The sequence below is a fragment of the Schistocerca cancellata genome, chromosome 12, assembly GCF_023864275.1.
Source record: "Schistocerca cancellata isolate TAMUIC-IGC-003103 chromosome 12, iqSchCanc2.1, whole genome shotgun sequence".
Lineage (NCBI taxonomy): Eukaryota > Metazoa > Arthropoda > Insecta > Orthoptera > Acrididae > Schistocerca > Schistocerca cancellata.
The window spans coordinates 24,171,303-24,187,570 of record NC_064637.1 but is presented as its reverse complement, the minus strand read 5'-3'; the positions used below and the strand labels follow the sequence as shown (position 1 = coordinate 24,187,570).

Sequence of the window (16,268 nt, the reverse complement as noted above, 5' to 3'; positions counted from 1 at the left end):
TGCGATGGGGAGGTTCCCTTGTCAGTATTTAGTGACAATGTATCGCTATTCTTTCGAAGAGCGCGTGTTTCTTGTGAAACAATACTGGATTACTGTTTCCATTAAACATGTGAGCGAATGTTTGTTGAAAGGTTTGGTGACCAGCATATAGCACCAAACGGTGCATACAGAAGTTTTGAACGAGATGGTGAGCAGTGGAACGACGTTGGATCTTCACGGCGGGTGACGGCCACCGTTGTCGGAAAAAAGTGACAGACGTGAAATAACGATTATTGGCCTCTCCTAAAAAGTCTGTTCTACGTTAATCTTAGGAATGTGGAATATCACGGAGCACATGTCGTAGATCTACGAAGAAAACCGGCATGTATTTATGCAGATTTGCAGTTGTTCAGGAACTGAATGTCAGTGACAAAGACAAGCACATTGCATTTTGCTGTTGGTAGACTGAGGCAGCTGCTACCCCACTTTTCAATCAGTGTCTTTAACAAAAAGGAACATATTCGCATTTTCTGTGCTCCAATAGGAGCATTTTTCCGCTGGTGCACTGATGAGCCAAACATTATGATTACCCTCTTAACGGCGTGTTGGTCCACCTTTGTAACGCCGCGCGCGATTAGCCGAGCGGTCTTAGGCGCTGCATCCACGGACTGTGCGGCTGGTACCGGTGGAGGTTCGAATCCTACTTCGGGGATGGGTGTGTGTGTTTGTCCTTAGGATAATTTATGTTAAGTAGTGTGTAAGCTTAGGGACTGATGACCTTAGCAGTTGAGTCCCATAAGATTTCACACACACACCTTTGTAACGCAACGCAGAAGTGATACAGCAACTGCTGGTTATGTTCTGGAGGTGGCAGTCGATGTGGTCACGCAATTCAAGTACTTTATAGGTCGGTGCTCCCAAATGTGTTCCGTTGGTTTCAGATTAGGTGAAATTTATGGCCAAGATATCAACACTGGCGTAAAAATGATGTCTTTTATAAAGTTCTACATGACTGTGGATACCAGGCATAAAAAATTAATTCTGGCATTGTCACACGGACAGTTATCGTGCTGGAAAATGTTAGCACCACTGACATCAAGCGAGAAGGGATACAGGAGGCCCGCAATAATGTTCTACACCTGTCCTGATGCCTTTGATTACGTCCACAGTTACCATGGAGGCCGAGGGAAAATAATGCAACACTTTTTTCCTTTCCCAGTGTCACTTGGAAAAAATGCGGAATTTGTTGTAGGACAACGTGCGATATCCGCGCCTCAGCCCCTATAGTTTTATGAAGTTCCGATAGGTGGCAGCGGTATATGTAACCATGAAAATGGCATCTGTAACAAGGACAGGGCTCCCGTTGAGTTTCTTTTGAGGGACAAGCAGATTATCACAGATATTCAAAGGCGTTTGCAGAATGTCTACAGAGACCTGGTAGTGAACAAAAGCACGGGGAGTCGTTGGGCGAGGCGCCTGTCATTATTGCAACAGCGTCGCACAAGTTTGGCTGTGACTCCTGCAGTGATGGAACGTGCGGACAGTCTCATTCGAGGTGATCGATGGGTTACAGTCAAACACCTCACTGCACAACTGCACGTCGCTGTTGATAGTGCTGACACACTTCCACCACTTGGGATACTCAAAAGGCGTGCGCCAGCTAGGTTCCACGCCGCCTAACAGAAGGCCATAAAGAGCAACGAAGGACAATGTGCGGAATTGGTTGCACGTTAAGAGGCCTATTGTAACAATATTTTGTCGGACGTCGTCATAGGCGATTACACATGGGTTCGAACTGGAAACAAAACGGTAATCCATCGAGTGGCGTGACACCACCTCTGCTCCGAAGGAAAAGATCGAAGCCGTACCCTCAGCCGTGACTGTCTTCTAGGACTCTGAAGGGGTTATTCTGATGTCCCCCCTCAAGGTGCATCGATCGACTCTGAAGCGTACTGTGCTAACCCCAGGAAAATGAAGACACGAGTCTAGCCCGCTTGTTCCCACAAAAATGCAAACAGACTTCCACATCTCCATGACAACACAGGGTCTCACACACGTCTGTGCACCAAAGAGGCCCTCAGATTTCACGGGACTGTTCTTCCTCATCCACCCTACAGCCCGGCTCTCACACCTCCCGACTTCCATCTGCCTGGCCAAATAAAGGATGCACACAACGTGAAGCAGCCTGTGTATGATGGGGAGGTTATTGATGCAGGCCCTCCCAGTAAGGTGGCGTAAAGCAGTCGCATTGACCAGAGGTTGTATTGAAAAATAGGATTTTGTAGCCAAAAGAGTGGGGAATAATATGGCATATTCGCAACCCGAATAAAACCTGCCTGCTTTCAGAAAAAAATGTGGTATTTATTTAATGCCCCTCATGTATAGCATGATACTGCCCTCCACCCCTCCCCCCCCCCCCCCCTCAGCCTTCATCCGTGGTGCAGTATGTGTTCCGAGCACCTGTTCTCATGGGATAGTGGTGTATTGGAACATGGCCAGTGGCCTGATGTAACGAAAAACGTGCTTCCACCAGGCAAGGCGTTTCCATGGATGCAAAGTCCAATCTCGATCGTGTCCACTCCCGTCGTAATTGACGATATCGCTGGGTCGACATGCGTACATGTAGCGGTCATCTGCTACCTGTGTTGAACAGTGCATTCCAAAACAGTTGTGCCTGGTCAAGCATTGTTCCCTGCTGCCAGATGTGCCACAAGCTTTACATATCTAGCCTTTCTGCCTAATCGTGGTTCAGACGTCCCTCAACCACTGTGCAAGAATACATGTAATATATTCGCAGTTGTGAACAGGGACGTGCATCAGCTGTATGATGAAATGGCGACAGTGAAAATTTGTAGTGGACCAGGACTCCAACCTGCATTTCCTGCTTATCGAAAGCGTTCTTCTTACCATTAGGCTGTCTGAGCGGGATTCACGGCCAGACCCAAAACTTCCATAGGTCCTCTACCATGTGTCTGTAACCTGCACTTTTTCATCCATTATCTATATTTCAGTACAGGGGAAACATTTTAACTGAAAGCCGCTTGCCTGCCGAGTGCTGGTCGTGGACACACAGTCGATGACATACGAAGGTCCGGCCGTGGAACATGCTCAGATAGCCTAAGCTTGCGACAACTCGCGGCAAGCAGGAAACCCGGGTTCGAGTCCCAGGCGGGCACAAATTTTCACTGTCGTCATTCCATCATACAGCTGATTGTTTACCATATTCGCAACTGCGAATACATATCATGTATTTGACAACAGCTGTAGTCGCTACAGCGTCTCTTCGTTTGCACGTGCGTGCAAGTCCCAGGGAATATTGGGTCGTACTTCTGAACAACACAGGCACTGCAACGTTGCATCGTATCGTACTTTGCATAAATGCTTTCACAACTGTAGCACACGACACCTAGCTGGCTTCACACTTTCAGAAATACTCTTTATCAGGCACTGTAAGATAACAACCTGCTAATGTCAACAGACTTCCCCATTAGATGCCTGTATCGTAGCTAGAATAACTCCCCATTCGTCTCCACTTATATACTTTCCTTATGACGCCACGTACTGAAACCCCACCAGACGGGATTTAGAATCGCGATGTGTAGTGGTCACAACCTTTGATTCATCAGTGGCCATTTCCTCTTTAAGAATCGACGGGATACCCTAAACAGAAATCTTGCGATACTCAGCTTGCTCTGAAAAATTGCCAGTTTGCTTATGTGTCTCGGGTTCTTCGGCAGACGATTGTTTGGCGACGTTTCGCCGGCACGAGTGGCTGGCATTGTCAGAGCTTCACCGTCCACTGCTGATGGTAGACTGGAGTCGAGCTGGCGACCGCAGAATATACACTGACGAGCCCTGCGAGCATGCAGAAGTACTGCAACACGACGCGGCATGGCCTCGACTAATGTCTGAAGTAGTGATGGAGGGAATTGACACCATGAATCCTGCAGGGCTGTTAAAAATTCGTAAGAGGACGAGCGGGTGGAGATCTGTTCTGAACAGCACGTTGCAAGATATCCTATATATGCTCAATAATGTTCTACATCTACATCTACATTTATACTCCGCAAGCCACCCAACGGTGTGTGGCGGAGGGCACTTTACGTGCCACTGTCATTACCTCCCTTTCCTGTTCCAGTCGCGTATGGTTCGCCGGAAGAACGACTGTCTGAAAGCCTCCGTGCGCGCTCTAATCTCTCTAATTTTACATTCGTGATTTCCTCTGGAGGTATAAGAAGGGGGAAGCAATATATTCGATACCTCATCCAGAAACGCACCCTCTCGAAACCTGACGAGCAAGCTACACCGCGATGCAGAGCGCCTCTCTTGCAGAGTCTGCCACTCGAGTTTGTTAAACATCTCCGTAACGCTATCACGGTTACCAAATACCCTATGACGAAACGCGCCGCTCTTCTTTGGATCTTCTCTATCTCCTCCGTCAACCCGATCTGGTACGGATCCCACACTGATGAGCAATACTCAAGTATAGGTCGAACGAGTGTTTTGTAAGCCACCTCCTTTGTTGATTACATTTTCTAAGGACTCTCACAATGAATCTCAACCTGGTACCCGCCTTACCAACAATTAATTTTATATGATCATTCCACTTCAAATCGTTCCGCACGCATAGTCCCAGATATTTTACAGAAGTAACTGCTACCAGTGTTTGTTCCGCTATCATATAATCATACAATAAAAGATCCTTCTTTCTGTGTATTCGCAATACATTACATTTGTCTATGTTAAGGGTCAGTTGCCACTCCCTGCACCAAGTGCCTATCCGCTGCAGATCTTCCTGCATTTCGCTACAATTTTCTAATGCTGCAACTTCTCTGTATACTACAGCATCATCCGCGAAAAGCCGCATGGAACTTCCGACACTATCGACTAGGTCATTTATATGTTCATGTTCATATGTTCATGTCTTGGGAGTTTGGCGGCCAGCGGAAGTGTTTAAACTCAGAAGAGTGTTCCTAGAGCCATTCTGGACGTGTGAGGTCCCACGTTGTCTTGCTGGAATTGCCCAAGTTCGTCGAAATGGACAATGGGCATGAATGGATGCAGGTGATCAGACAGGATGCTTACGTACGTGTCACCTGTCAGAGTCGTATCTAGACATATCAAGGGTCTCATATCACTGCAACTTCACACGCCCCACACCATTACAGAGCCTCCAACACCTTGAACAGTCCCCTGTTGACATGCAGGTTCTATGGGTTCATGGGGTTGTATGGATACGCTCGATACAATTCGAAACGATACTCTTCCGATCAGGCAACATGTTTCCAGTCATCAGCAGTCCAAAGTCGGTGTTGATGGGCCCTGGGAGGCTTAAACCTTTGCGTCGTGCAGTCACCAAGGGAACAATGGGGGCTTTCGGCTCCGAAAGCCCATATCGATGATGTTTCGTTGAATGGTTCCCACGCCGACACTTGTTGATGCCGCAGCATTGAAATGTGCAGCAATTTGCAGAACGGTTGCAAAAGGCTCAAATGGCTCTAAGCACTATGGGACTTACCACCTGAGGTCATCAGTCCCCTAGACTTAGAACTACTAAAACCTAACTAACCTAAGGACATGACACACATCCATGCCGGAGGCAGGATTCGAACCTGCGACCGCAGCAGCAGCGCGGTTCCGGACTGAAGCGCCTAGAACCGCTCGGCCGAAGCGGCCGGCTGGAAGGATTGCACTTCTGTCACGTTGAACGATTCTCTTCGTGCCGTTCTTGCAGGATCTTTTTCCAGCCTCAGTGATGTCGGAGATTTGATGTTTTACCGGATTCCTTATACTCACGGTACACTCGTGAAATGGTCGTACTGGAAAATCCTCACCTTATCGCTACGTCGTCCCCCATCGCTCGTGAACCGTCTATAACACGACGTTCAACTCACTTAAATCTTGATAACATCCCATTTTTGTAGCAGTAGCTGATCTAACAATTGCGCAAGACACTTGTTGTCTTATATAGGTATTGTCGACCGCAGCGCCGTATTCTGCCTGTTGACATATCTCTGTATTTGAATACGCATGGCCGGCCACTATGGCCGAGCGGTTCTAGGCGCTTCAGTCCGGAACCGCACTGCTGTTACGCTCGCAGGTTCGAATCCTGCCTCGGGCATGGATGTGTGTGATGTCCTTAGGTTAGGTTTCAGTAGTCTAGGGGACTGATGACCTCAGATGTTAAGTCCCACAGTGGTTAGAGCCATTTGAACCATTTGAATACGCAAGGCTGTACCAGTTTCTTTGGTGCTTCAGAGTATGTACCTGCCGTGATAGAGTTCAAGGGCTTTTCCGTTGGCGCTGCCACTGTAGTTCCCCGCGCCCGAGCCAGGAAAAGAGTCATGATTAGCACGCTCGTAACGCGAGCGAGACGAATATGTGAGCCACAGCACCTCGGACGCGTGATGCAACACCCAGAAAAGCTTCTGAGAAGCAATGGGTACTCCACCGGTTGCATAAGGACTGTTACAGAATCAAACGCTCGGCGAAGTGACATATCGGAAGAAGAAATGTTTGGTACGGCCTATCTGCCATGGGTTCGCAAACTGGCGGAAAGTGTCGGTCGTATATTGCGCAAATACGACGTAAAGGGTTATTTATAAACTGACAAAGAAGGTCAAATAGTGTCTCAGATCGTCAAAGGAGATAAGGGACCTAGATGCAATGTCGGGAATATACCGCGTACCATACACATGTGGAAAAGTCTGTGTTGGAATGACTGTGTGTGACACCAGGGTCACCGCAGCACGTAAGTGGCGTTGCAGGTTGCGGCAGGTGGAGAAATCGGCTGTGGCGGAGGGCGCGGTGTGTGAGACCAACCACACACTAATATTCGTCGTGTAACGTACCCTCTCTCTCTGTTATTGTTTTTGTTTCTTTTGTTATTGTTTTTTGTTATTGTAGTTGTAGAGATATGAAATTATTGTAGCGGTTTGCTTAGTCAGCCGTACTTCGAAATTTTTTGACATTAAATGGCGCCTGAAACTTGCGTAATAAATTCTTCGCGTGAAGTGCGATTTGCGGCATAAACAAAAATTAATTGCGGAGATGCAATCCACAGAATATTAACAGAAAAGCTTTAGAACAATGCGCACGACTGACTGGACACATTCAGAGGGTACGTACATTCGCGTACGAGTGGTTGCGATTTGATGAGAAAGATGTACGAGGGCAGTTCAATAAGTAATGCAACACATTTTTTTTCTGAAACAGGGGTTGTTTTATTCAGCATTGAAATACACCAGGTTATTCCCCAATCTTTTAGCTACACAACACTATTTTTCAACGTAATCTCCATTCAATGCTACGGCCTTACGCCACCTTGAAATGAGGGCCTGTATGCCTGCACGGTACCATTCCACTGGTCGATGTCGGAGCCAACGTCGTACTGCATCAATAACTTCTTCATCATCTGCGTAGTGCCTCCCACGGATTGCGTCCTTCATTGGGCCAAACATATGGAAATCCGACGGTGCGAGATCGGGGCTGTAGGGCGCATGAGGAAGAACAGTCCACTGAAGTTTTGTGAGCTCCTCTCGGGTGCGAAGACTTGTGTGAGGTCTTGCGTTGTCATGAAGAAGGAGAAGTTCGTTCAGATTTTTGTGCCTACGAACACGCTGAAGTCGTTTCTTCAATTTCTGAAGAGTAGCACAATACACTTCAGAGTTGATCGTTTGACCATGGGGAAGGACATCGAACAGAATAACCCCTTCAGCGTCCCAGAAGACTGTAACCGTGACTTTACCGGCTGAGGGTATGGCTTTAAACTTTTTCTTGGTAGGGGAGTGGGTGTGGCGCCACTCCATTGATTGCCGTTTTGTTTCAGGTTCGAAGTGATGAACCCATGTTTCATCGCCTGTAACAATCTTTGACAAGAAATTGTCACCCCCAGCCACATGACGAGCAAGCAATTCCGCACAGATGGTTCTCCTTTGCTCTTTATGGTGTTCGGTTAGACAACGAGGGACCCAGCGGGAAGAAACCTTTGACTATCCCAACTGGTGAACAATTGTGACAGCACTACCAACAGAGATGTCAAGTTGAGCACTGAGTTGTTTGATGGCGACCCGTCGATCATCTTGAACGAGTGTGTGTTCGCACGCTCCGCCATTGCAGGAGTCACAGCTGTGCACGGCCGGCCCGCACGCGGGAGATCAGACAGTCTTGCTTGACTTTGCGGCGATGACGACACACGCTTTGCCCAACGACTCACCGTGCTTTTGTCCACTGCCAGATCACCGTAGACATTCTGCAAGCTCCTACGAATATCTGAGATGCCCTGGTTTTCCGCCAAAAGAAACTCGATCACTGCCCGTTGTTTGCAACGCACATCCGTTACAGACGTCATTTTAACAGCTCCGTACAGCGCTGCCACCTGTCGGAAGTCAATGAAACTATACGAGACGAAGCGGGAATGTTTGAAAATATTCCACAAGAAATTTCCGGTTTTTTCAACCAAAATTGGCCGAGAAAGAAAATGTGTTGCATTACTTACTGAACTGCCCTCGTATGTTAAATTTTTTTGTGTAAAATGATTACGTCGTAACACACTCGGAGATTGCGAACGTACAATCAGGGTAGAGGCACGTACTTTCTATCATCCCCCTGGCCTGGGCAAAAGAACTGCAAGTATTTAAATTTAAGAATATTTGTTTTTCAATCGGACTCCTATTTTTATACGAAAAGGAAGATTGCGGGTTCTGAATGTCTCGGCAAAAACACATCGGAATCAATCTTAGCTGCCACCAAAGGAAAATAGTGAGCACAATCACGTACCTCTATTATTGAGCAGCGCCGTCGTGAAGAAATTCGCCTCCATCTAAAATTCGCCTTCTCGAATTAACAAAATAATTTGTACTCCATTGGTATGGGATCTAGGCTTGATCTTGACAGAAATTACAAAACACATTCTTCATCATTCAACACCTTCATTTAACACACACATAGACATGAAACTATACAGTACGTCTTTACGCCAGCACATCAGAACAAAAAAGGTAGTTAATACTAGAAGTAATAAAAGAATCTCGAAATTAGTCCTTTGTCTCTCAATGATAAAAAAGTTTTTTAGGGTATTCCTCTGGTATCTTTGAGATTAAATTACAACATTTTTCAGTTCCTTTTCAGTCGATACGGAAGTTCTTGCGGTAAAAAGGGGATGTCACACCCGCTTGTTCAGGGAAGCTACAGAAATACACAGACATGACAATAGCTTCAACAAGAAAGTCTCAAGGTGAACAGATCCTGCATTTCCGTGCTGCAGCGAACAACCGTTGCAGGCAGCAAGAGAACCGCGGCGGATACAGTTAACACGGAGAAAACCCTCGGACTTCATCGCCCCAGGTACATGTAAGCCGCGACCAGGAACTCGACACTTCACCCAATTCACCCCCAGCAATGGAGGAGGGTGAAGCTCCGACAATGCCAGCCACTCGTGCTGGCGAAACGTCAGAAAAAATATTTAACATCCACCGAAGAACTCGAGACAGTAGCTGATAAGCAATTTGTCAACAAGTGGCCACGAAAACCTTAACAATTACACCTTGTTTTGTACATCCATGTGATCCATAGCGCTGTAAACAACGGTGGTGAAGTTGGTGCCGTGTTGATTGACGTTAGGAAGCCATTTAAGTCGTCTCGCATTGCCGGTTAGTGAAAAAAAAAAAGAATACAATCTTAACCGAGTATCGGACCAGATTTGCAACATAATTGGAAACTTTCTTTCAGATGGAGTTCGGCACCTCGCTCGTAACGGAACAGTATCGAGAATGTAAACATAATTTCCAGAGAACTGCAAGGAAGTGTCATTCGACTGTTACTGCTTACTATGTATACAAATGATCAGCTAGAAAATGTTCAAAAAATGTTCAAATGTGTGTGAAATCTTATGGGACTTAACTGCTAAGGTCATCAGTCCCTAAACTTACACACTACTTAACCCAAATTATCGTAAGGACAAACACACACACCCATGCCCGAGGGAGGACTAGAACCTCCGCCGGGACAAGCCGCACAGTAGAAAATGTTAGAAGCTCTTTAAGACTTCGTAGATAATGCGGTTGTCTCTAAGAAAATAGCGAAGCCAGAAGACAGCACTGATTTGTAGAATGACCTGCAGAGGATTTCTGAATGGTGCAGGCTCCAGCAATTGATCCTGAACGTAAAGAAATGCATCATATTGCAAATATATAGGAAAAGACTTACCCCAGTTCACTGCTAGTAGCGCCACGTCACCATAACGCACCTGTGCGCAGCAAACAAGTATTGCACCATAATTTAAGAATGAAATTAAAAATTAAAATTGCTTTTCCCAAGTTTGTCAGCACGTGCTTTAGTATATTAATGATTAAACCCTCAAATCTCAGATTGAACAGGTGAACGTCTTTCTCTAAATACATCGTTTTAAGAAAAAAATACGTTGCGCTAAATATCAAAGCTAGGCAGCCAAAAATTGGGCATAACGTGCAGATGTATGTCAAAATTAACTGATACAAATCTCGACGTGATTAAAGGAATATTTTGGTCATAATCCAGTTTTTGAAGAAAAATTAAAGGCGCTAAATACTAGACTTAGAAATATAAAAATTTACGTGACGCTTCAGTTCAACACAAAGCTAGTAAGTACGTGACCCCACTAAGCTACCTCTAATAGTTTTCGAGTAATTTACTGAAAACTAAATTTGGAACAAAAATATCCTTATTTGCAGTAGATTAAGTGTATGTTATATTAATGCTAGAAAGTTCTGATTACAGTACATGATGAAACCTATTAAATAACAGATCAGGAATTCGGAGCTAAAAAATCACAAAACTGAACCAATAACTCTAGGAATTAAGGTAAACTGCTTGGCTTTTGCGGATGATTTCGCAATACTTTCAGAAAACCCGACAGAAGGAGTTACTCAAATAAACATTATGGAAAAATTAGCAAACAGAACTGGTCTCAAAATTTCAGCTGAAAAACAAAATTCATGGCCAATTAAAAAAATGCACCAAAATACATAGAAACACAAATAGGTAAAATAAAGCAAGTAAATAAATTTAAATATCTTGGAGAAACTATACAACAGAATGGACTAGAAAAATCTGCAATAGATGTAAGAATTAACAAAATGGAAATATTTACAACAAGAAATGTATATCTAGAAAAACAAAACTAAAACACTACACCACAGTGGTACGACCAGAATGTTTATATGGATCTGAATGCCTAACGATGAACTATAAGATGGACGAACCAGAGGTACTGGAAAGAACGATTATTAGAAAAATAATGGGTGCAATGAAAACTGCAGATGGTTAGAAAATAAAAGGTAATGAGCAGATCTACAAAAATATAGAGAAAATATCTGAAGTAATGGCCAAACGAAGATTAACCTTTTTTGGACATCTCTATCGAATGGATGGAAAAAGATTAACAAAACAAATACTCCTATATTTCTGGAAGAAGAAATCGACAATAGCATGGATTACAGAAGTAAGTAAAGATCTTGAAAGAAACAAGATCAAAGAATCAGAAATAGCAGAAAGAAACCGTTTTAAAAAGAAAATACTAAATTTGGAAGGCTTTGGAAGCAGAAGAGATAAAAAATCGGGAACAACATGGACAGAGGAAAGGAAGAGACTTCATGGGGAGAAAATGAGGGAATACTGGAAAAAAAAAGAAACAACAACAAAGGAAGAAGAGGAACTGAAGTTGTTAACGTGATCCTAGTTGGTCAATACGATTGTAAAAAAAAAGAAATAGAGCTATAACTAGTTTCAAGGCCTGGGTGTAACTAATACCAAATAAAAGTTGTAGTTCAGAGATCATGTTCTACTGTCAGTTCCTTTCTAAAAATACTAGACAGCAAGGGTCTGATGACCTCAGAAGTTAAGGCTCATAGTGCTCAGAGCCATTTGAACCCTTTGAACTATTTATTGACGAGCTAATTTTTTTTCTGTGATTATATCCAACTTAATTGCATTCATACAAAAATTACGAAGATTTTGAATTACTACAAAACAGTGTTATAAAATGATGTGTCCGAGAAAGCGGGCATGTAGAGGCTATTACCGGGGGCGTAAAGCGGATGACAGCAGATGTTCCCTTGCCCATCGGCTGCGTCCTTATATAAATGCGCCCTGAAAGGCAGTGACTTCACTTAGCACCCAGCTATAAACGACCCACGTCAGTCAAACGCCGGAATACGCGCTGCCTCGGATGACGTCACAGGCAGGCTGTTACTAAACGCATTACTTCGCACGCAGATACCGTACGGTTCACGTCAGTCAAACGCCGGAGTACGGGATGCCTCGGATGAAGTCACAGCCAGACTGCAACTAAACTCAATGTTTTCGGTACAGATAGGAAGCGAAATTGCGAGGACTGTACACCGTCCTGGATCGCTTAGGTTTCACGGAAGCAGCTGTTAGTGTGCCGCCCGTAATGTTAACAAATCCACGTGGCAAGTCGTGACAATTATTTTCCACTTCAGTGGCGAGAAATTATTTGGATTGTTGTTGTTGTGGTCTTCAGTCCTGAGGCTGGTTTGATGCAGCTCTCCATGCTACTCTATCCTGTGCAAGCTTCTTCATCTCCCAGTACCTACTGCAACCTACAGCCTTCTGAATCTGCTTAGCGTATTCATCTCTTGGTCTCCCTCTACAATTTTTACCCTCCACGCTGCCCTCCAATACTAAATTGGTGATTCCTTGATGCCTCAGAATATGGCCCACCAACCGATTCCTTCTTCTAGTCAACCACTGCTTCCCTTTCATGCCCCTCGACTTTTATAACTGCCATCTGGTTTCTGTACAAATTGTAAATAGCCTTTCGCTCCCTGTATTTTACCCCTGCCACATTTAGAATTTCAAAGAGAGTATTCCAGTCAACATTGTCAAAAACTTTCTCTAAGTCTACAAATGCTAGAAACGTGGGTTTGCCTTCCCTTAATCTAGCTTCTAAGATATGTCGTAGGGTCAGTATTGCCTCACGTGTTCCAATAGTTCTACGGGATCCAAACTGATCTTCCCTGAGGTCGGCTTCTACCAGTTTTTCCATTCGTCTGTAAATTCGTGTTTGTATCTTGCAGCCGTGGCTTATTAAACTGATAGTTCGGTAATTTTCACATCTGTCAACACCTGCTTTCTTTGGGATTGGAATTATTTTATTCTTCTTGAAGTCTGAGGGTATTTCACCTGTCTCTCACATCTTGCTCACCAAATGGCAGAGTTTTGTCAGCACTGGCTCTCCCAAGGCTGCGAGTAGCTCTAATGGAATGTTGTCTACTCCCGGGAGTATTTGGATTATCAGCCACGTAAGGGCGCAAGACCGTTTAATGGGAACACACCATAAGATCGCCTCTGAACTGGTCATAGTGCTGTTTAGGATAGAGAGATTTATTATTAGTGTCAACATTATGAACATTTCGATGTTGTGTGTGGCAAAATTTATCAAATATGTCTACCAATTAGAAATCAAAATATTCATTTGTAATCATAGTCCTGATCACGCTGAGTAAATAGAGAATAGAAACATTTCTTTCGGTGGGCTGGACAACAATGTGGACTTGCAGACTGGAAACTATGGCCAGTATGTTCTCTTTCTCCTTCTGGCTGACCAAAAGAATAGTTTCCAGGCTCTCGTAAAAGGCGTAGAACAATATTCTAATACTTCCTATTACTTACGATTTGTTATTATGTATTATTCTTATTAACCCGCCGCCCCACAGAATGTACAGTACAATAACTAGCAGTGACCACACAAAAAAAAATAATAAAAAAAAGCAGTTCAAATGGCTCGGAGCACTATGGGACTTAACATCTGAGGTCATCAGTCCCCTAGAACTTAGAACAACTTAAACCTAACTAACCTAAGGACATCACACACATCCATGCCCGATGCAGGATTCGAACCTGCGACCGTAGCAGTCGCGCGGTTCCTTACTGAAGCGCCTAGAACCGCTCGGCCACCATGGCCGGCTAAGAAAGGCAGATTCTTCGTAGGAAGAATCTTAAGGGAATGAACTCAACGACTACAGAAGTGGCTTAGCAAGGCGCTTGTTCGAGGCGCGAGAGTGTAACAGAGATGCTCATTCCAGAAAGACACACACACACACACACGCACACACACACACACACACACACACATCTCCCAAAATGACCACAACGTGGAAATTCTAGAATTTAAAGGTAATACAGAAGCTTACTGACAATCATTCTTCCCACGCGCCTTTTGCAAATGGAATAGGGAAGGGGTGATCAATTAGTGGGATCATAAGTGCCCTCTGGCACACACCATCAGCTGGCTTGCAAAATATTGATGTACAGGGCTATTACAAATGATTCAAGCGATTTGATAAATTCACTGTAGCTCCATTCATTGACGTATGGTCACGACACACTACAGATACGTAGAAAAACTCAGTTTTGTTCGGCTGAAGCCGCACTTCAGGTTTCTGCCGCCAGAGCGCTCGAGAGCGCAGTGAGACAAAATGGCGACAGGTTCCGAGAAAGCGTATGTCGTGCTTGAAATGCACTCACATCAGTCAGTCATAACAGTGCAACGACACTTCAGGACGAAGTTCAACAAAGATCCACCAACTGCTAACTCCATTCGGCGATGCTATGCGCAGTTTAAAGCTTCTGGATGCCTCTGTAAGGGGAAATCAACGGGTCGGCCCGCAGTGAGCGAAGAAACGGTTGAACGCGTGCGGCCAAGTTTCACGCGTAGCCCGCGGAAGTCGACGAATAAAGCAAGCAGGGAGCTAAACGTACCACAGCCGACGGTTTGGAAAATCTTACGGAAAAGGCTAAAGCAGAAGCCTTACCGTTTACAATTGCTACAAGCCCTGACACCCGATGACAAAGTCAAACGCTTTGAATTTTCGGCGCGGTTGCAACAGCTCATGGAAGAGGATGCGTTCACTGCGAAACTTGTTTTCAGTGATGAAGCAACATTTTTCCTTAATGGTGAAGTGAACAGACACAATGTGCGAATCTGGGCGGTAGAGAATCCTCACGCATTCGTGCAGTAAATTCGCAATTCACCAAAAGTTAACGTGTTTTGTTCAATCTCACGGTGTAAAGTTTACGGCCCCTTTTTCTTCTGCGAAAAAAACGTTACAGGACTCGTGTATCTGGACATGCTGGAAAATTGGCTCATGCCACAACTGGAGACCGACAGCGCCGACTTCATCTTTCAACAGGATGGTGCTCAACCGCACTTCCATCACGATGTTCGGCATTTCTTAAACAGGAGATTGGAAAACCGATGGATCGGTCGTGGTGGAGATCACGATTAGCAATTCATGTCATGGCCTCCACGCTCTCCCAACTTAACCCCATGCGATTTCTTTCTGTGGGGTTATGTGAAAGATTCAGTGTTTAAACCTCCTCTACCAAGAAAGTGCCAGAACTACGAGCTCGCATCAACGATGCTTTCGAACTCATTGATGGGGACATCCTGCGCCGAGTGTGGGAGGAATTTTATTATTGGCTTGATGTCTGCCAAATCACTAAAGGGGCACATATCGAACATCTGTGAATGCCTAAAAAAACTTTTTGAGTTTTTGTATGTGTGTGCAAAGCATTGTGAAAATATCTCAAATAATAAAGTTATTGCAGAGCTGTGAAATCGCTTCAATCATTTGTAATAACCCTGTAAATGCTCATTCCTTCGAACGAGTCTCCCTCACTTTCGGCTACGAGTCCAATGACGTTTGCAACTCTTATCATAGGTATGTATCCACTTTGCATTTTTATATCTTTCCTAAAACTTGCTTTCACACGCTTTATTGTTTCTCCGACGCACAAGCTGGACACCATGAACTCGGCTTTCTTTACGCTCCATTTCCGTTACTTCTTTTTAGAGAACTTCTAACTGACACTGGATTTGCGCCTTCTTACCTATCAAGTTGGTGATCATGCTGTAGGTGGAGAAGATGCTGAAGTCGACTTCGTTCCAGTTGAAGCGGTACCTCGTGAAAAGGTACAGTACAGCCATCTCGCCTGCAACACAACGAATGAGGCAGACTTCAGAAACTGCCAGTAAACTGCAAGCGTGAAATAAATCCAATGAAGGCAATAAACATAAATGCATTACAAAATAGTGAATTATAAAGGACTGTGGGCGAGCATGTTAGGAGGGGTCGAAATTTATGTGTCGTGCATCAGGATAGTAAAGACATTGCGTTCGAGCAAAACATTTGCAAAGATGAAGTAGAATTTGGTCAGTGAATAAAACTAAAACTACACTGAAGAGCCAAAGAAACTGGCGCACCTGCCTCATATGGTGCAGGGCTCAC

General features: G+C 44.7%; 1 protein-coding gene across 1 annotated transcript in view; it reads right to left on the bottom strand.

Moving 5' to 3' along the window:
• The window catches only part of LOC126109840 (solute carrier family 46 member 3-like), a 612,447-nt gene that overhangs the window by 41,528 nt on the left and 554,651 nt on the right, over positions 1–16,268 (bottom strand). The window contains exon 5 of the mRNA XM_049914899.1: positions 15,871–15,972. Coding sequence (XP_049770856.1) covers positions 15,871–15,972 — 102 coding nt within the window. The remainder of the gene's footprint in view (positions 1–15,870; positions 15,973–16,268) is intronic.